This window comes from Notamacropus eugenii, chromosome 4 (genome assembly GCF_028372415.1).
Source record: "Notamacropus eugenii isolate mMacEug1 chromosome 4, mMacEug1.pri_v2, whole genome shotgun sequence".
In the NCBI taxonomy this organism is placed as follows: Eukaryota; Metazoa; Chordata; class Mammalia; order Diprotodontia; family Macropodidae; genus Notamacropus; species Notamacropus eugenii.
In genome coordinates, this window is record NC_092875.1 from 217,188,719 (window position 1) to 217,210,104 (window position 21,386).

At 35.5% G+C, this 21,386-nt stretch overlaps 1 protein-coding gene across 1 annotated transcript in view; it reads right to left on the bottom strand.

Annotated features, from left to right (window-relative positions):
- The window catches only part of DOK6 (docking protein 6), a 663,764-nt gene that overhangs the window by 411,738 nt on the left and 230,640 nt on the right, over positions 1-21,386 (bottom strand). The window contains exon 2 of the mRNA XM_072604125.1: positions 3,404-3,511. Within this exon, the coding sequence (XP_072460226.1) occupies positions 3,404-3,511 (108 nt within the window). The remainder of the gene's footprint in view (positions 1-3,403; positions 3,512-21,386) is intronic.

Sequence of the window (21,386 nt, forward strand, 5' to 3'; positions counted from 1 at the left end):
GATATAACATACAACACAGACTGAAGCTCTTTGTGCAGAACTCATGACAGACTCACTTAATAAATTCTTTTCCATAATGAAGTATTAAGAAATTACGGAATAGTAGAAATATTGGAGTTGTAAGGGACCTTAGAGATCATGGAATCATACATTCTCATCTTATTGATGAGAAAATTGAGGCCTAGAGAGCTAAATGACTTGCTCAAACTAGTTAATGACAAAAGTTCTTGTTCCTTAGTAGTTTTCAATCTAAGCAATAAACCAAATGGGAAAAATTCTACTGCCTTTGTGTCTAATATACAAAAGAAGGAAGTCTGAGTGGTAAAAGATCCACAAAACATGGTTTATAAGGATCATTTGAAATAACTGTCCTTTTTATGGAAGATAAAATCTTGTTGGGACCTGAAGGCTTTATGTTGCTAACTAGCATTACACATTCTTAGCTTCAGGAACTTATCAAATTGGAGACACTCCTTCCAGCAATATAAATTTGTTATTTCTCTTAATAGTTTTAAACTTTGTTTTCAGAAGTGTTAAAAATCTCTATTATATTGGTTGCCTTTTTAAAAAACAATTCAAATATCACTTAAAAGTACTATTTACTACTTCACTATGAGATTTGTGTGAATGGATTGTGTTTGACTTTGAATAAGTAGTTTGTGCCTGTTTTAAGAGGAGATTCATTGTTCATCATTTTAAGGCAAAAAAGTGAGAGACAAGAGATTGGGGAAGCAGAAAAGTAAAGCTGTACAAAGGATGAAGGATGAAAGAATACAGCACCAATTATGTCTATTAGAGTATGTAGAATTTAGTGGAAGGAGTAAAGGCCTTGTAGTCAAATGAACTATTTTTTTGTTCTTGGCTTTGCATGTTACTAGATCCTTTCACATAAGCCATTCCATGTCTCTGAGATTAGCTTTCCTCGTCTGTAAAATAAGGGCAATAATACATTCCCTATCTCACTGAGTTCTTATAAAGGTCATCTAATGAGATTGTGCAAGTAGAGTTTTCTGCAAACGTTAACCTTGACACAAAAACAAGTTATTCCTTTTCTTATGAAGGGAAAAGAAATAGGTGATATTCAGAAAGGTTCAGGTAAGAGAAACCAAAAAGCATAAAATTGTAAATTCATTGGTGGTTGGTGTTGATGTTATTATTGTGGATAAGGACAGACAAAAATAATAAAAAGCAAAACTTAAAAAACTGAACATATATCTTTGTATATCAATGTATATATGTGTCTGTCTGTCTGTGTGTACGTAGATATATTTGTATATATGTATGTATCTGTTGTCCACGTATAGTTATTGTTTTTGCTTGGACCATGATTTCATTGACTTAGGGAACTATTGGTACAAAAATGTCCTCTACCTATACCAATGCCATGGTCTCAGAAGTTTATAATCTTTGAAAGTTGCCTGGGGCACTGAGATGTTAAGTGACGTGATAGAATCACACAGCCTTTATGTCTAAGGAGTGAGACTTTGAAGCTGGATTCGTCTTTACCCACTAGAACATGCTACTTTTCAATGTAAAATTTAAAAAAACTGAGTATTTTTTGAAAGGGCAAAAAAATCTGTTTACTATGCTCCTGAAATAGCTCCTAAAACATTTGTTCTCCACGAGGACTCATGCTTCATGATTTAACATGGAAGGGTTGATTTAACATTAGTTTTTCCTTCACAATTGATCACAGCAGCCAGAATAAGTTAAAATTCCTCCGGGTTTCCTAAATCACTTGCAAACTAAATTAGTTCGCTCTGGGTTATCAGGAGCAAGTTACAATAATAAAACATTAATCTTCATAATCCAGACATGATAAAAGTAATATTTTAGGGGCTGTGTATAATGATTCGAGTTATTAAGGTGCTTTGGGGAACCTTGCTTGCAAGTCAATGAAATCTATGCCATTACTTTTCATTAAGAAACTATGTCATTAAAATTTCCTCTGTTGGTTTTAATCTTCTTCTACCACCCTTTGACAACATGCTAGAAAGAAACACAAAAAAACAAAAACAAAAACATGTGGATTTTTGCTGGGAGCATTGCTAATTCATAACTCACTTGTATGAATTTGGTATTCATCATCCAAGCTCAAAATATTGGCCTTTGGCCAATCAGACTTATTATTATTTACAGAGTAACTCAGTGGTAAGGTTTGTCTGTCGTCTGACAGTCTAAGAACACTGCTAGTGATTTCCAATCAAGCAGACTCTACTCTAGCCAAGGATAAGACATTTCTTTAGCCTCACATGTTGTTGCCAGAGGTAAGCAATAGTTATTCACAATACTTTTAGTTTAAAATTAGGAGAAAAAAATAAGGAGGAAGAACAGAAAGAAACAGAAGAGAATACACGAGAGAAGAAATGGGGAATTTAAGGTACAGACAAGGAAAGGGAGACTACAAATAGCAGTTGTTTATAGGGCCACTCAGCAGCAAACTTTCTACAGGTTATCAACTGTTTTCATATTGTTATAAGTCATTTCAGTTTTGTCTGACACTTTGTGACCTCATCTGGGGTTTCCTTGGCAAAGACACTGGAGTGGTTTGTCATTTCCTTCTCCAGTCCATTTTATAGCTGAGGAAACTGAGGCAAACAGGTTTAGGTGACTTGCCCAGGATCACAGAGCTAGTGTCTTAGGTGACAATTGAACTCAGAATCTCCTGACTCCAGGTCTAGTACTTTATGTACTGAACCACTTAGCAGCTCAACATTTGTCATAGCTACAGGTTTTTAATTACTGGGTAAGAGAGGGCACTGAACTCTAATACCTTGCTATATGACATGGAAGTTCTTTAAAGTCAGAAGATATCAACTCATATGGTCAATGATAGGGCCCTCCTGCCAAAGGGTGACAAAAACAAAAGGGGAGTGGTGTCTAAGCTAGAGAGCTACACACCATATCACTGCAGTGACCAGGGAGGATCTTGTATCAACAGAGACAGCCTATGATACGAATTTAGTAAATGCTCATAAAAATTGATATTGGAAAAATGATGGGAGGAAGAAATGGAAATCTCATCATATCAAGAATATTGCTAAAAATGCTGTAGAACTCAAGCACTGCTTACAGTTAAAACCAATGTAACATATTCACAATTAACCTGAACAGAAAAAATGTGCCTACTCAGCACCTTTGCAAACGATCTGGTCCACTGATGAGTCATCTCATTCTGCAAAGTAGCAATAAAAGTAGGTCTTTCATTTTCCAAAGATACTACTGGCATTCAGACCAGATGATTAGAGGGGAAAAACAACTTTTACACTTTATCAAAACAGGGACATTTTATCCTGGTGATGGTATTTTTGCCTCTGTAGATTTCATCTATCAAAAGAAATTGCTCCACCGGTTGCTGTCAAAGGTTCAATTATTCCCCATGGCCTCCAAAACTGTGACTTACCTTATGAAAGTTTCTGAAATAAGCTGCCTTTTCATCTGGAAATTTTTCAAGCCTTCTGGGTCCTTTGCTAGATGCTTTCTTGAAAACCAACCAGCAACGTCTGAAAATCTGTAAGCAAATGCAAGAATCCCATTAGCATTTTTGCTTAAACAAGCTTATTAGCATGAGAATCTGATTTGTATGGTTCAATTAATCCATTGTGAAGAAATTCCAATAAAATAAAACTATCTCTGATAAAGAATGCAGGTCTCTCTAAGGCAGCAAATTTTTGTCATTTTTTGATACGTTCTTCATTAAAAGAAACTACAGAAACTTAAAAAAAGATTATTTAATTCATAAATTACTTTTGTGAATTCATAAGAGAATATCCATTATTTTTTTCCAATACGTTGACTTCTGTCAACTTGGGTATATTAATGTGCCTGTACATTTTTTATCACAACATGAAAATAGCTTTCTTTCTCAATTGTTTTATACAATTTTCAGTAAAATTCTCTATTTTCATTAGGAATAAATGAAATCCATAGATGAAATTCAGAACCTCTTTATAAAACTTTTGAATTTAGCCTTTATTTTAATGATTTCCTCCCTTCTGAAATGCACTCTTGGAATGAAGATGTTTAAAAGTACCCAATTACCTCAAGATAGGAATCAAGAAGAGAAAAGCAAGGCATATGGCCAATTTGCCATTTGGACAAGAGAAAGATCTGCCAATTTTGACATTTTGTACTGCATCACAAGAAAGTCAGTTCCATTTTGGGCATCTTGAGTTGTGAGGAATGTTTTCCTTATATTGAACTAAAATCTGTCTCTCTCTGCAACTGCCACCAATTTTTCCTAATTATCTCTGGGTCCAACCAGAATGAAGTTAATCCCCTTTTCAAATAATAGTCTTGCAAATGCATCCTCTTGTAACTATGGGAACTCCTGGTGGGAGCACTCCCTTTACCTACTCAAACCCCAATGCTTCTCTAATTTGTAATCATACAGATTTAGTTGCCTAAATCAGAGAATATAAGTGGCTTTCCCAGAAGGACTTCAGAAAACAACCACATTTTCTTCAACACATCCTCTCATGTCATAGTTTTAAGTACCTCTGCAATACTAATCACTGTCCTCTCAACATGCTTAAATTATCAAGAATATGGTGTCCAGAACTGAAAATCATATTCCAGTAATCATCTAATACAAGATAGCATTCATCAGGGCAATAAACTTCCTCACTTTGCCTTCTATGCTTTTATTAATGCAGGAGAAGGTCACATTAATTTGGGAGAGTGGTTAATTCACATGGCTGACATTCCACCAGGTCTTCATTACATCATTTATTGATACCCATCTCTCTGAGCTGTCTTTTACTTTCATAGTTAAATCATTTTTAAAAAACAGAAATGGAAGACTTTCTACATTTATCCTTATTGCATTCTGTTTTATTATATTTGCTCCATAATTCTAACCTATTAGCTTGGATAATAATTCTGACAGTTAATATACCATTTAATGTCTATCATTTTGCATCATCTAAAAGAACAACACGTCATCTACGTCTTCCTCCAAAGCACCGATAAAAGTCATTTCCAACAATTCAGGATATCATTACTTACTCTATAATCTTAATTAAAATTTGTGTTTTTGTAGTCACTCATATCAGTCAAAACACTTATTATCAATAAAAAGAAGAAGTTGAATTAGAAGATGATTGAGATCTCACTGAATTCTAAATCTGCTTTGATGACTGAACTTTGACTATTTACTTAATTCAGGTGTGGGGAACCTGTGGTCCCAAGGTTACATTTGTCCTTTTAGGTCCTTGAGTATGTTTTGACTGAGTCCAGGCTTTACAGAACAAATCCCTTTATTAGAAGGAATTGTTCTGTGAAGTTTTGATTCAGTCAAAGGGCTACACTTGAGGACCTAGAGAACCACAAAAACCTTGAGGCCACATTTTTTTTTGCCCTGAGCCTCCCTGTTCTGCCTTCTCCTCCCTCCACTGAGAATAATCCTTTAGTATTATCCCACTAGAAGTGTTATTGATATACTAATGAAGGAATAAGATTTTTCCCCTGAAATAGTAATCCTATTCTTTTTCTTATTTCCCTTTCAATTTTCTTATTTTTTATAGTTTCTTATATTATATAGTTCAATGATGCTTTTAAATTTCTTAACGTCTCAATGTTTCAAGTTGTTTATTATTGTTATTATTTTTGCTGTTGTTGTTAAAGAAAATGAAAAAAAGAACAAACCAGAAGACTCACCACATCATATTTGTGGTTTTGTCTAGCCCTAGTCATGTGAAAACAAATATTTAATTAGTATTTCATTGCTATCTGAAAATATTTAACTTTTTCCCTTTTTTTTTTGGTTCAGTTGCTTATTGAATATTCACTTCTGGCTCTTGAAAAGAATGACTCAACTGCTTCCTTTGGTGCTGAAGGTGCAAGCATCTTCTTTCATCTTTAGGCTTATCTTTGTAGGATATATAATTATGAAGTTGTAATTCATTGCCTTTGTTTTTTAAACTAATCATAGTCCAAATTTCTCATTGATTTTCATATAAACAAGGAACAACCCTGAGCTATTCTTCTTGATTGTTCTTTGGATGTAAAAGTTTTTCTCCTTGTTGCCTACAAAATTTGTTGTTTGATATAGTAATTCTGAAGTTTGTGACGATTCTTGGTTATTTAAACTTAATATTTCTGTTGTTATCTTCTTGATATATGCTTTGCCTTCTATTTCAAATATTTCTAGAGTCTTTTCCTGTATGATTTCCTTAAGTATGGAGTTCAGGTTTCCTTTTTCATAGTATTTTTTACAGAAATATAATTCTTGGGTCACTTCCTTTATGTTCCATTTTTGAGTTCAGCATTTTTGTTTCACTGTCTCAATGAGGTTTGAATATTGTTATACCCGTTAGAATGTGAGCTCCTTGAGAACAGTGACGGTGTTTCTGCCTTCTGTTGTGTCCCCAGCACTAAATTCAATGCTTGGCATGACATAAGTGCTTAATAAATGTTTACTGACTAACTGACCAACTGAGATATTACTTTAGGCTCCAAAAGGCAACAGAGTCTTTTTTTCAGGTTCACAAGCCCTACTCTTCAAGGCTTTATCCTTTCCTTTGAGGCTGACTTTATCCAGTATGAAGGCTAATCTCAGAGAATTAAATAGAGTTTGAGGAATAAAACCTTAAGATACTTGTGTCAAACTCAAATGGAAATGAGTAGGGTGTGTATGTGTGTATGTATGTGTGTCTGGGGAGGGGTAGGTACTAATTCATACATAACCATCATTGCTGGCTACTTATAAAACAACATAGCAAAGTTATCTATTTTCTATTGTATTTTATTAAATATTTTCTAATTATATCTTAAGCTGGTTTGGGCAGCACTTGGAATTACTGCTGGCTATATGCTTTTATGCTCTAGGACCCTACAGAAGAAAAACATTGAGAAACCTTTGCAATCAGGTATCTTATCCACCTGTCACTCTTCCTGTTTATTGCCTGTTTTATTATGATGGGCTCTTTCATTTTTCCTCTTCTTGTTATTGGTGGATGTTTGACATTTGGTATGCATTTTTGCAGGGTTTATTTCATGTGGTAGCAAACACCATGTTTGCTTCCTGATAACTCCAGGAAAAATGTTAGGAGCAGAACAGAGGTCTATACACAATGTTTACAGAACTGACCAAGGCTTTTGATACTGTCAGTCATGAATACTTATGGAAAATTATGTCAAAATTTGGTTGCCCAGAGAAGTTCATCAGCACTGTACATCAATTTCATGATGGCATGCTTGCCTGAGTTCTAGATAATGGACAAGCTCTTGTGCTTTCCAGTCACCAATGGAGTGAAACAAGGCTGTGTGCTTGCTCACATACTTTTTAGCATGACATTTTCAGTCATGTTATCATATGCTTTCAATGAGGAAGAGCACAGTATCAAGGCTAGCTACTGCACTGATGGTAAATTCTTCAACTTGGAAAGGGTTACGAGCCAAGACCCAAGTGAAAGGAGTGTTGGTGCATGATTTTTTGTTTGCAGATGATTGTGCACTCAATGCAACCTCTGAAGCTGACATGCAAAAACTTTGGATCAATTCTCTGCTGCGCTAATTTTGGCCTAACAATGAACACCAAGAAAACACAAGTGCTCTATCAGCTGCCACCACACTGTCCATATGTAGAACCATTGGCAGCAAATGGAGAAGTTCTGAATGCTGTGCAGAAGTTCACTTACTTTGGTAGTGTACTTTTCCAGGGATGTATTTTATGTAGCAGGGAAAGAATTGTGCCCTAGGTTTCTTCAAAATCTTCCCTGACTTCTGGGAATAGATTTTATATTTTTTCTCCTACCGCCTAGGTTCATGAATTTAGAGTTATCCTTGAACATTCATTCTTACACATTCTCATAGTTAATAAGTTACCAAGTCAGGTCATTTCTACCTCAACAGAATCTGTCCTAACTGTCCCATTATCTCCATTCACATACTTATTACCTTAGTTTTAAGCACTGTAACTTCTTGCCTGCAGTGCCTCCTAATGAATGTCCCTACTTCCATTCTCTCCTCTGTTCAATTTAACTTCACCATAGCTAGCAAAATAATCTTTCTAATCTCTGAAGTTTGACCACCAGGTCTCTGAAGCTTGCCCATGTATCCTTCTTGCTTAAAAATCTCTAGTAATTCCCTGTAGCTTTCAGGATAAAATACAAACTGCTTATCCTGACATTTAACATCCTTCACAATCTGGCACAATATACATTTCCAGACTTATTTCATATTAATCTATTTCATGAATTTAATACAAAAACTTCACTATACTCTTTCCTAAACTCTACTTCTCCATTCTTCTCCTTAAAATGCTCAGCTCAGTTAACAGCATACTTTATCAAATCTTTCCTGATTTCCTTATCAATTCCTGTTTAGTCTTCTTTCAAATACATATTTGCTTATCTATGTACATAAATTATCTATTTTTACCTCTTTAAAAAGTGTTTCTTTTACATTGAGCAATAGAAAATATAAAATGATTATAATATAGTATTAAAGTAGAAATTAAAGAGTTTAATTTGAAAGATTTGCAAACCAATACAGCAGTGAACTGTCCCTTATACAAAAGTCCATTAAGGAAAATTAAGTCACTGCTGTAACAGGTTACATGGAAATAAAATCCAATGAATGCATTATAATGTAAGAGAGCATCACATCATTTTCTCTGTACATTCTTCGCCCTAGAAATGAAAGGTCCTTCTGAGCAGAAACTATTTTATTTGCACATGATAGCTGCATAATTGCACAATATATCTGTTGAATTATTTCTGAATGAAATTGCCTCACAAATAGCTAATCTTAATGGACTTAAAAAAATTGTGGGATATATAAGGCAAATTCAGTAGTCACTTTCTCCTTTTGCTTGCCACTTCCAACTATAAATCTGATTGCTTTTTCCTTTTTTCTCCTGATTGTCTGGTCAGGCACGTACATTTCTCTTCTTTGAGGATGAATAAGAAAATTAGATGGCTACTTGCTGCATAAGCCTCACCATATAATTTCCTCTCCTTGGCATCAGTTCTCTGTCTCTCTCAGTCTTGCTTTACTCTTTACCCCTGAATCTTCTCAAACCTCCACCTTTAAGTCAGAATTTCTCTACTTGTCATTGGCTTTGAAAAACAACAACAAAAACAAGTGAAATTCCTTGATGGGTATAAAAAAAGATGGGTTATTTAAAAGTTTTAAATTTTAATGTAAATGGACTTACATGTTCACATTGATCTAGGAATTCCTTCTGAAATTCTATATGTGGCTCATTAAAGAGTCTTGCTATTCATTAAATAGATTCTCCTCCGCCCCCCCCAAGGAATTCTGCAGTGTGTGTGTGTGTGTGTGTGTGTGTGTGTGTGTGTGTGTGTGTGTGTGTGTGTGTGTATGATATGCATGTTTTAAATCCAACAATGCTCTCTGTTGATGAAATGGTAAAGGTTTGGGGGACTGTTCTAAGACATGGTGAAAATATGCTAGACAGTCACTATATCCTTCTCCCACTCAACTCATTTCACATTTATCATTTTAATGGACTATGATAAAGATTAAATCTTTTGATGAAAGGAAATTTGAACATTAATCATTTGCTAAATTGGGTCCCTTCTCCTCTGGGGTGTTGCAGATTTAAAGGCATGATAAAATTTTCCTGTTCTCTTTATTTTCACAAAACTCACAGAAACCTAAGAGTAGAAAAAAGCACTTAGTCTGAAGTCAGAACACCTGGCTCAAATCTGTCTCTGATCCATATTACCTTTATGATTTAGAGCAATCCTGCACTTCAGTGTCCTTATTTTTAAAATACAATTAAAGTCTAGTTGATTTATCTAGAAGTGAGAAACATCACATTATGTGTTCCGAATGCCCTCCCTTTGATTCAGCTCAAATTCCATCTTCTGTCAGGGTCCCTGACAGATCCCCCTAGCTACTAGAGTCTTCCTCTCGGAAATTACTTTCCATTTTTCTCTATGTATTGTGGATGGATCATAACATTTATATGCTATCTCCCCCATTGGAGTGTAAATTTCTTGAAGGCAGAGATTATTTTTGTGTCTTTATCTCCAGGAGTTCTTATATACATAAAATCATTGAATAATTTATTGGAGGTAAAAAATACATATAAGTTGGTGAATCCCTGAAGATGGAGAGTGATGTTCACACTAGGAAGCCCATGGAAACAATGTATATTTTGGAAAGTAAAAGTCCATAAGAAAATATGTTGTACAATTAACACTTTCTAGTCTGTGTAGTTAGAATCTAAATGGAAATTTCTATAGTCTCCCTTGCACAGACTCAAAGAACAACTGATTACCTTCTTTCTCATTACACTGTCCTCAATGAATACTAGCTGACAGAAGCACATTGGGACCTACCAAGGTAAGGAACATGAGAAATGTATATCAGAAAATTTGCCTTAGAGAAAGAAATCCTAGAGTGAATCCCACCAAATTAAGATGCATATAGACATGGTAATGTATTTCCTTTGTTATTATGCACATAGGTTTTAGTCATGAATTTATTATGGACAGAATTGTATGACTGAACTTTATAACCATGATCATCTTTTTTTGACTTGGTAACACCTTCAGGCATATACATTCCAAAGAGTAAGGGGAGACTTTAGCTTTTAAAGGAAAAATTACTCAAGAATTTCTGGATAGGTCCAGAATTCCTGGTCCCATTGGGCAGGATAGTGTTATGAAAATGGTGCTGGTTTTAGAGATATACCACCTGGTTTTGCTCTCTGCTTCAAAACATTATATCCATGTGATCTATGGAAAGTTCTTTAAACCTTCTATGCTTGTTTTTCCATCTAAAAAATCAAGACATTTGACTATTTGATTTTTAAGTTAGTAAGATTTCATTTATGTCCACACCCACAGTTAATCCTTCAAGAAAGGATCAAATGATTTTTGACAATAGGATTAAAAATTGAGGTGGATCTTAGGCACAGTTTGTCTCTAAAAGGGCCTGAAATGAATCATGTACCACTCACAAACTTAATCTAAAGTGGCATATACTACAAAGTTTTAATCATTGTGAATGGAATGAATTTTTTTTAACATGCATTGACATTGAATTTTTTGACATGCATTGATAATCATTTTTCATCAAATGTTTTCTTTGTATTTGAAGGGTGACCATTAATGCTCACAACACTAAGAAAGGCAAGATTTTATGTAGAGATTCTCAAACTTATTTGGCCTATTGCCTCCTTTAAAAAAATTACTCAGAGTCCTTCTAGAAATCTGTTTTCTTTAAACTTTTAACGGTTTTTAAAATTTGTATTATTTAAACAATATCAAATATATCTTTTAAATCATGCATCTTAAATTTAATAATTTATTGGAAATTTGTGGAGTTTTTCTGCATTGAAATTTTGATGATGCAATATTGCATTATGTTACTGTATACTATCATATTGCAAGCAAGTCATTCCATGCATGTATTCCTGCTGATGCATGCTGCATTTCCCAACAATACCACATGCTTACCTCCCAACATTGCTTGTTAAGACCTGTTGGCAGACTTGACCACTGATCAGTTATAACTTGCAGTTTGTGTGTTTATTTAGAAAATAATGTAATCACTGTGACTAACTCTGCTGCACAACAAATGAAACATGTATGAAAGGTTTTTCAAAATTTTCTTCTTTTCTTATGCTTTTCACGACCCCCATTTTTTTATTCAATGCCTCCCAATTGCACCTGAGGCTACTACCAACCCCCTTTCCCACCACATCAATCCAGCATCCCCTAGAGGGCAGTATAGAGTTTGGGAACCTCTGATTCTAATCCAATAATGTGTGGCTACATAAGAAGTCTTATATAATGGAATACCTGAATGCTGTCCGAAAATATATATGCATGTTTCAAAGAAAAGGCAGAATAAACCGTTAGGGCTCAGAGATATCATTTCAAAAATACTTCTAAAAACAAACACACTTAAAAATTTATTTTTGATTGAAAAGAAAAGAAAAATCCCTCTCCTCTAAAAGGACACATGACTTACAATTAGCTCAAAAATTCAGGATGTAACCTACTGAAACTGTCACAATATTCTCTGTGATTTGTTAACTATATTGTGTTGCTTTTGTAGCGAGTTTCTCAGATTTTCCCTCAGTTCTTGAGGTAGTTATCAATGCAATGAATCAAGGATAAAACTATTACTAAATGACGATGAGTACCAACCATAGCCTTAGTACTAGAAGACATGTTGAAGGTTATTTCTTCCATGAGATTTTCCAGATGAGAAAACTGAGGCCCAGACAGTCCAAGTTATCTACTCATGATCACACAAGACTACACAACACAGCTGGGATTTAAAACCAAGATTGACCTGCAAATCTAATTTCACTTTTCCATACTACTTCTCATATTTATACCACACTTTTAGATGTTTGTCATATTATTAAAAAATAACTGCCTAAAGAAAGTCATGACACAATCATAAAGTGGCTGAAAATTGTCTCAAGAGAATATTATTATTATACCATAACAAATGATGAAAAATGCTGATTCAGAGAAATCTGAGAAGATTTATTGGAACCGAAACAGAGTACAATTAACAAAACCATGAGAAAAATTTTCATGATCACAACAGTACAAAATGAAACAACTTTCTAAGATCACAGAATTCTGATTCAAAAATAAAAAGACAGTAAGCACTAGAGCCAAGGAATTAAGCCTTGGTCTCTTCACTCCAAATCCAGCATTTTTTAAAAACTAGATGATTCAACTTCTTACACCTTTAAAAGATGTAAGATCCACATGTACAGCAACCATGTTATTTTTTCTTTGAATTTTGTCCCTCAGCAGCTAGTATAACACTTTAAATAGAATCAGTGCTTAATAAATGTTTGCTGAATGGATTTGGACTGAATTTTATAGTACTAAACTAACAATAAACAAGCTAACATAGGTGAAGCATTAATCTTCCCCCAGAGAAGTCTATCTTGGCTAAGGCAAATGCACAGCGACAATTTATTAAGTGCAATAGATTTTATTATTACTGCTTACTTGGCAAATAGTCCCTTGGCTTATATTAATTGCTTGCTTATGTGCCTGGTACTGTGCGAAGTGCTAAGGATACAAAGAAAGACAAAAACATGGTTTCTGCCTTCAAACAGTTCACATTCTAATGAGACATGCAAAAAAAAAAGTACATGTAAAGTAGGTGGAAGCAAGACACTGCTTTTTTCCCCCACCAGTCTCTTTTTTAGAAAAAAAAGATGGCACAAAGGGGTTAAGGGAATTGAATTTTTACATGTTTACTTTTATAAACAGTAGTCAGGTTTATGTCATCGATATTTAAAACCTTTCCAACTCAATTTGCTTAGACCATTATTTCATTCAAACTGTTGCTTGTAAATTAATTGTTATTCCTTCATCATTCTCATATAATGGGAGTCCACTCAAAACTTTGATTGCTCTACACTAAGAGAAAACATTTCTGAATTCCATAATATACTTAAAAGCATAATAATAATTGAAAACATTTGTAGAGCCTTTTATGCAAAGCACTGTTCCTTTGCTATGTAATTTGAGATAACATGATGAAAACCATTAAATATGGATGTAATAAAGGACATCCTTGGTAGGGAATAAGGAGGTAGTCCATTTAGCACTTAGTTCTGCCTCTCTCCACAAATTCTGATTACTAGAACCACTATAAGTATAATAAGTTTATCACAGGATCATCAGTTCTAAAAAAAAAACAACAAAAATAAAAAACCTTCAATCAACAAGTAAATATCGTCCTCGTTAGGGAATAATTTACATTTTCTTTATTGCTTTATGAAGCTATTTCAAAAATCCTGAAAAGATACATGTAACTTTCTCCACAAAGTAAACAAAGTAAAAAACGTTCCAGTAGAATTCACACAAATGCTAAAAAATCTCAGTCTGTGTCTGATGAAAAGTAATACAGAAATAATTGATCAAAGAGTTCACAAACCTTACATATTAGAGACAAGACTTGAATCTGGCTCTGGGATCTGCTCTCTATGCACTACCCCACATTACATCTCAAATGAAAATGTGTCAATTTTTAAATGAAGTTAAAATAATCATGACAATGTTTATTTGAAAACTAATGTAATCTTGGAAATTTATATGCATTGCACAGCCAACTGAATAAATCAACATATTTTAAAAGATGCCTATCTATTCATCTTGTAAGCTACATGTATAATTAACCACTAGGGCAAAAACATTTTTATCACTTGAACTAAGAATGAACTTGGATAAAATTATAATCTGATTTTGTTATTTTTGTGTTGGTCAGATGTATGTAATATGTTATAATTGACAGAACATCAGATTGAACATCGGAAGATATGTGTTAATTCCAGTTCTACAATTTCCACCTTATGCGATTTCAAGCATGTTGCTTAATTTAATTATTTTTATGAACCCAATTCCTAATCTCTAAAATGAGGAATCAGAGTAGACAGCCTCCAAAGTTCCCTTAAACCTCAAGTCTTATGGAACAGAGTAAACAAATAAGAAATTTGCTATATGGTCCATAAATTCATAATTGTTGAACACATTCAGAAGCTATGAGTTAAACTTCTAATTTTATGGATGAGGAAACTGACACCCAGTAAGTTTATGTAACTTGTCCAACATCACAAGTGATGTGTCAGAATGTGATGGAGAAGACTGGATTTATTTTCAGATAGTCATTGCTCTGATCATTGTCTTTCTAAAGTTATACAAACAAAATACCTAATAGTAAGGAACAATATTATATAGTTATAGATATGCAAGACATGTAGATAGAAAGCTCTCCTTAAAGTCAGAAAGACGAGTTCGAATTAAGTCTTCTGGAGTTTGGTATGCTTGTTACCTTAGGTAAGTCACTTAAGCTCCTAAACCACCAAAGAGCTTCAGTTAACTTCTTAGGTATGTTTCCTGGGTGATCTCCATTCTGATCAAATCAGACACTCCAATTGCTTCTAATATACAGAGATTTGTTACTATTCTGAATGATAACAACTGATGTTTATGCAGCACTTTGTGTATAATAACTCATTCATACCTAACAACAACCCAATGAAGTAGATAGTACAGGTATTATTACCTCCATTTTACAGATGTGGAAAACTGAATTGGAGAGGTTAAATGACAATGCCAGAGGTCACCCAGAAAGTAAGAATCAGGGGTGGGATTTGAAACTAAAACTTCCTGACTCGAAATCTAACCCTCTATCCACTATGCCAGATGCTCATTAAGAAAACCCATTATCTATTCAGGAAATGCTGGAGAAGAGATAAATTAAACAGATAAAAGAAGAGAGAAATGGAATGAAATACAGGACTCTGCAATTTTACCACTCACCCCACTCCCATTTTTTTTAATGTTTTAGGTCTTACATTTATATCAAGTAGCGTGCAGTGAAGAAAGTCTTTCTTGGCAGGTGGTGATACTTGACAGCTGCGATTTAACTTATTTTGTTAAAAGAAACAAACTGTATGAAAGTCAGGGTGGGATAGTATGGGCTTTGTACAGTCAAAGTCAACTAAAATTGAGCATGAGTCAGCAGTAAAGGTCTGTCTCTGCAAAAGCAAACGAAGTGCTGGGAAGTTTAAAGCAAACAGGAGCTGTGAAGTGATCATCCTCTCTCCTCAGCACCAGTGAGTGTTTTATTAGTGTACTATGTTCAGTTTTAGGCCCCATCACTGGAGCATTATATGGGCAAGTTGGAGGAGTTCCAGAGAAAAGCAACAAAAATGACTGACTGAGAGCCTGGGAAATCACTCCTGTGAGGAAAGGATAAAGAAACTGGGTTTATTTAGCTTATAAAGGATAAGGATGTGAATTTGTCAAGTGTATGAAAGAGCACTGGGAGAGTGAGAGGGAAGCATCTCTTCTGTTTTAACTCACTAAGGAAGAGGAAGAAATGTATCCTTCAGATTCTGGACCTTGGAGGTGATGGTGTAAAACAAGATCCATCTCTTTCAGGTCTCCTCTGACTCCTAGAGGGCACAGAAAAAAGCAGAGACCATTTTGGTTCTTCAGTAATGGAGCTTATTGCTTCCCAAGTTTCTTGTCAGTTTTTTTCTGGTTTTCTATGATTGGCAGCAACCCCCACAGGTTCAAGACAGGACACTACCCACCTCATTTTCCTTTCAGTCTCTTTTCCCCAACCTATGCCTAGTCTGTTCAGTATGGCTTCCAGATGTTCTCAAAAGCTCAGAATCTGTGGATGACCTTGAGATTTCCATAGAAGTAATTCAGACAGTCAATCAACAAGCTTTCATTAAATATTTATTGTCTATTAAGCACTGCCTAAGCCCTGGAGCTATAAGAAAGATAAGGACAGTACTATTCTGATGAACATAATCCACAAATAGCTAATAACATACAAAATGCATACAAAGTAGAAGACAATAATTTGAAATCAGCAGATGATGAGGGAGTGAAGCTAAGAAGGTGGGAATAGTACAAAGGCTTCTTGCAGAAGGGAGAATTTTATTTGAGTCTTAAGGGGAACTAAGAGATGAGAGGCAGAGCATTCTACATATGAGAGCAGCTAGTGCAAAGGTACTGAGAAAGGAGATAGAGGGTTGAATTTGAGAAACTGCAAATAGGCTAGTGTGGTTGGATAGTAGACTGGTGTGGAAGAGTGTTATCTGTCCTTCATTCTCCAAGAGGACCGTGACATCAGGAAGGTGATGCCTTGACATGCAAGTGAATTGGATTTAAGTGAGGGAAGGCTGTGCAAGGTCCCTGAGCTCAGGGACTTCAAAGAACTAACCCCCTTAGGTAACATCACATCCTGACCCAACTAGTTCTTGTGGCATCTTGGTTTATGTCTACCTCTCCTTTATTGGTCAGAAGGGTAGGGGTTATCTCAGACCCCCTCCCTTTGACCAAAAGAAGGAAATGTCAAGATATTAGGAGAGAACCAATTTTCCAAGATTAAGGCCCAATAAGCAAGCTGTGCCCTGAGCTTCACATGACAACAATCCTCTGGATTCACCTTCTGGAACTAATGGTCCCTGAACTCAGGGAAGCAACAATAGGCCTAGACACAAAGTCCTGCTAGGAATGGACTTTTTGTCGTTAGATAACCTTGTGTCATAGTTTCTGTTGTGCTTCACTGTTGCTACATTACACTATTTTACTCTGTCTAGTCACAGATAGATAAATCAAGGTTCAGTCACATAAAAATCGGTCATCCCACTAGGGGTGGGGCCCCAGCACATGCATCTAATCTGTCTCCCCATTTGAAGTCATTTCCCTCACTTTGAAATTAAACTTCTGTTTGATTCCTGACTCTCCTGTCTCTTGCCTGCTCTGTTAAGCACTAGCCATCCACAGATTAGAGAATGGTTCAATACAGCTGACAGTTTTATCTATATGCCACAGGCTGACTTGAAACCAGATCTTTCCTGATTCAAATCCTTGGAGCTTCTCTACCTACTGGACCTCACACTTGAAGGAAATGACCCAATTTAACTACAGGATAAATACAATTTAATTTTTAAAAATCAACTAAATATTTATTGCTTACAAAACATCTTTTGTATCTTCAGAGTCTGGCACAATGCCTGGCACACAGTAAGCACTAAAAACATTGCTGGTTAACTGACTTACTGGCTAAGGATCAAAACATAGATAAAATAGTTCTCTCATGGAACTCAGTATAGTGAAATTATTCTTAATTAATTATTAGCTTATAATTAATTAACATGAATTCACATCTGGACTCAGACACTTAATTACCTATGTGACCCTGGGCCTGTCATTTAACCTCTGTTTGCCTTAATCTTCTGGAAAAGGAAATGACAAACCACTCTAGTTTCTTTGTGCAAGAAAACCCCATGGAGTGACCTTTTCCACATACTGCAGCTTCTTGGATCCACGGTCCACACACTGAATGAATAATCTGGAGAACTCATTCTTCAACTCGTGTCTGGCAGATATTACAAATGCGGCCAAGTGTTGCCAAAGGCTATCCATGGAATCACAAAGAGTAGGGAATGACTGAACAGCAACTTTTACTTGAGACTGTGATTCAGGGAGTGGTGTTCAGGGAAGGTTTAATGCAGCAGGTGCTGAGTTCAGCCTTGAAAAAAGCAAAGTACTCCAACAAATGGATTTGTTCAAAAAATGGGATTGATATTACTATAGAGACAGGAATGGGCAAAATGATAACGGGAGATGGAGAATGGTTCTTTTTGACAAGAATATAGAATGAAAGTAGTAGTATGATGCTAGCAAGAAATTGCGTATAGTATTTTTACATTTGCAAAGCACTTAACTAATATTATCTCAATTTATCTTCATGACAAATCTGGGAGATAGGTGCTATTATTGTCCCCATTTTATAGATGAGGGAAAGGTAGAAAGAGTCTGAGTGACTCAATGAGCTTCATACAGCTAGAGTCAGAGCCTAGACTTGAACTGAAGTCCTCCTGACTCCAGGTCTAGCATTCTAACCACTGCATCAACTGTTAGGATCTTTGAAGATGTAATATAGAGATCCTCAAATGCCAGGATCAGTAGTTTATCATTCATTTGCTAGGCAATGGGAGAAACTGAAGACATTTAAACAGAAGGGTGACATGATAATACTAGTCCACTGGGGAAATATCTTACTACTGTTGTGAACCATGGATTGGGAAAAGAAGAGACTGAAAGCTGGAAAATACATTTAGGAGATTACAGTGGTATATATGTTACCATGGTCTATCAAGTGATGTCAAACTCAAATTGAAACGGCGACACCAAACCCTAAATAAGGGTTGTATATTGACTCAGACAGTTCCATATCTTTGTTCTATAGTACTTTAATTTATTTTGTTACATTTGTTCAACTACATTTTAATCTGGTTCAGACATCACTTGAGAGTGTTGTCTGCAGACTGTGTCCCATGTTTGACACCTTTGATGTAGAGATATGCTAAGGTGGCTGCCAAGGAAGTGGAAAGGAGGTTTTGAATAGGGAGAACTTATTAGATGTATAGGTTAACAGACAGAAGCATCAAAGATGATTTTAAAGTCACAAACCAAGGATTTTGGGAGAATGGTATTACACTGGGCCACTTCCTAAACCTCACAGATGACATTTCATTTCCTTTTTCTGTGAATTTGGATAGCTTTCCCTCCTTACCTGAATTGTTCATGCTCCTCCCTTCCATCTCTTAGGATTTCTGGATCCCTTCACAATACATCTCAAACACCATCATCTCTTTGAGCACTTTCCTGATTCCCCAGCTACAAGTACCTTGAATTCATTTTTTTTTATATGTTGTATATAGTTGTATGTGTACATTCTATCTCCCTCCTCCTGGAGGGCAGTGACTTCCATTTTTTTGGTGGAATTTGATACAGAACTTTATAAATGCTTGATTTATTGCTGATTGGTTGGTTGGTCCTTGAGTTGGTTCCAGTTTTCATCCATTATCGCTTCACAAATGCTCCATTCCAACTATACTGTTATTATTTGCTATCCCTTTTTAACTCTCCATTTTTAACCTTTCAGCATGCTGTTCTTCCTGCCTGGGATACAGGATCTCTCTCTTCTTCCCATGTTGCCTATCAAGCCTATAATTAAATCCTACCTTGTCACCGAATATTTTTCTGACCATCTTTATTCATACTGATATTTCATTCATTTCACTTATTCCTTATATAGTTCATTATCTTTGTGTGTTCATTTGCCTTGTCTAGATTGCCAACTCCTAGAGGCAAGGGACAGCTTTTTTTTCATTTTCCACAGCAACAATAATGATGTTTTATATAGGCTGGATATGCCATAAATATGGATTTTATTGATGGCTTATTTCAATAATTTTCTAAATTTGACTCGAAGGAAATAACATAGATTTTCAAAGTACCTGAGTTATGCCCAAGGATATGTGGCTTAGATATTTATTGTATGAAGTTTCCATTCTATTTTCTCTTTATTCATTCAACAATTCTCAAAGAGAAAAATATGTAGTGTAGGCAAAGTTGTCAATTATATGTTTGAATGTCATATTCAAAGATTTGAGTGCATTTGAAATGCATTAACTTGACCTGATTCCTTTTAGAGTGTCCTCATTTTCAGCCTAAGGAAATTTTTATAAAGCTAGTCTATGATTTTTTAATCTGAAAATCTTCATGGATGTTCAAAATTTTCATCAGTTGTGATTTATAACATCCTCACAAGGTTCAAGTGAAAATTATAGTTTTCTTTTTTTTTCTTTTTTTTTTTTTTACCTATAACTCTTCTAATTATTCTGTGTCTTATCCTGCATCCTCCTTAATTGAATGGTATGTTCTTGGAGGTAGAGCCAAGATAATGGAATACAGACAGGGACTCTACTGGGATTCCAGGTGGTTTAGCATAGTCCAGGGCAAACAGGTATCCTTCAAGGGTCAGACCTCCATGTGCTTCAGTATAACCCTATGAAAATGCAGAAAATGTTCACCTGGACTGACACCACCACTAGGACCCCAGCTCAGAACCAGGTAAGTTGTCAGACCTCTATACCCTCTAGCTGCCAGTACCTAAGACCCCAGTACACAAAGCCAGTGACCAGACCTCTGGCCCTCAGGATAACAAACTTGGGATAGTACCCTCTGTACTCTGCTAGGAGAGCTCAACTTTAAAAATCAGGAAATAGGCAAACAAAATAAGCAAAAAGAAGAAAAAAATACTGATCATAGAGAATAATGCCAGCCCACGTAGTGGTTCTCTGAGCTGGTGTCTGCCAGTTCCCTGGCTACGTTAAAGCATGTGTGTGTGTGAGTGGGTGTGGGTGTGGGTGTGGGTCCTGCTATTGGGGTTTGCCTACTCCACCACCCTGAGGCTCAGGATCTCCTGCTGGTTTTCTGAGGTGTGGCTTAGTGCTGGCTTGCTGGGATGCCTTCTGTCCTGGACTATGCTCCTCTTTTTCCTAAGTGAAACATATCTTTCTTGGCAAACTTTCAAGTTTTCCAGGCTAAAAGACTGTCTCTCTATGTCTCCCTGCCTTCTCCACTGTGCCAGGATTTTTCCTTTGGGGTTATTTTCCAGAGTTTTTTAAAAGTCAAAGCAGGAGAGTGAGAGGAATTCACTGCTTGCTCCACCATCTTGGCTCCTGGAAGTTCGTCAGACAACAATCCTTATTTTAATACTTAATCTACTTTCCTTTAACTAACACCCATTGGAGTTAGTCCTGTCCTCTGAAGCAGTGCAGCCTTGCCTAGTCACTTTAAATATTTAAAGATGGCTATCATGCCTCCATGAAGTCTTTAGGCTAAAAATCCCTATTTCCACATGTATAACCTATATCTCATTACATTCCTTCTCAGAGAGGGAGAAAAAAAGGAGGGAGAAAAGGATATAATTTGGAACTCAAAACTGAAAAAATAATAAAACTTAAAAAATTGTTTTAACATGAAATTGGGGAAAATATAATATATTAATAAGAAAAAGTAATATAAAATTTACTAATTTGCAAGAAAAAA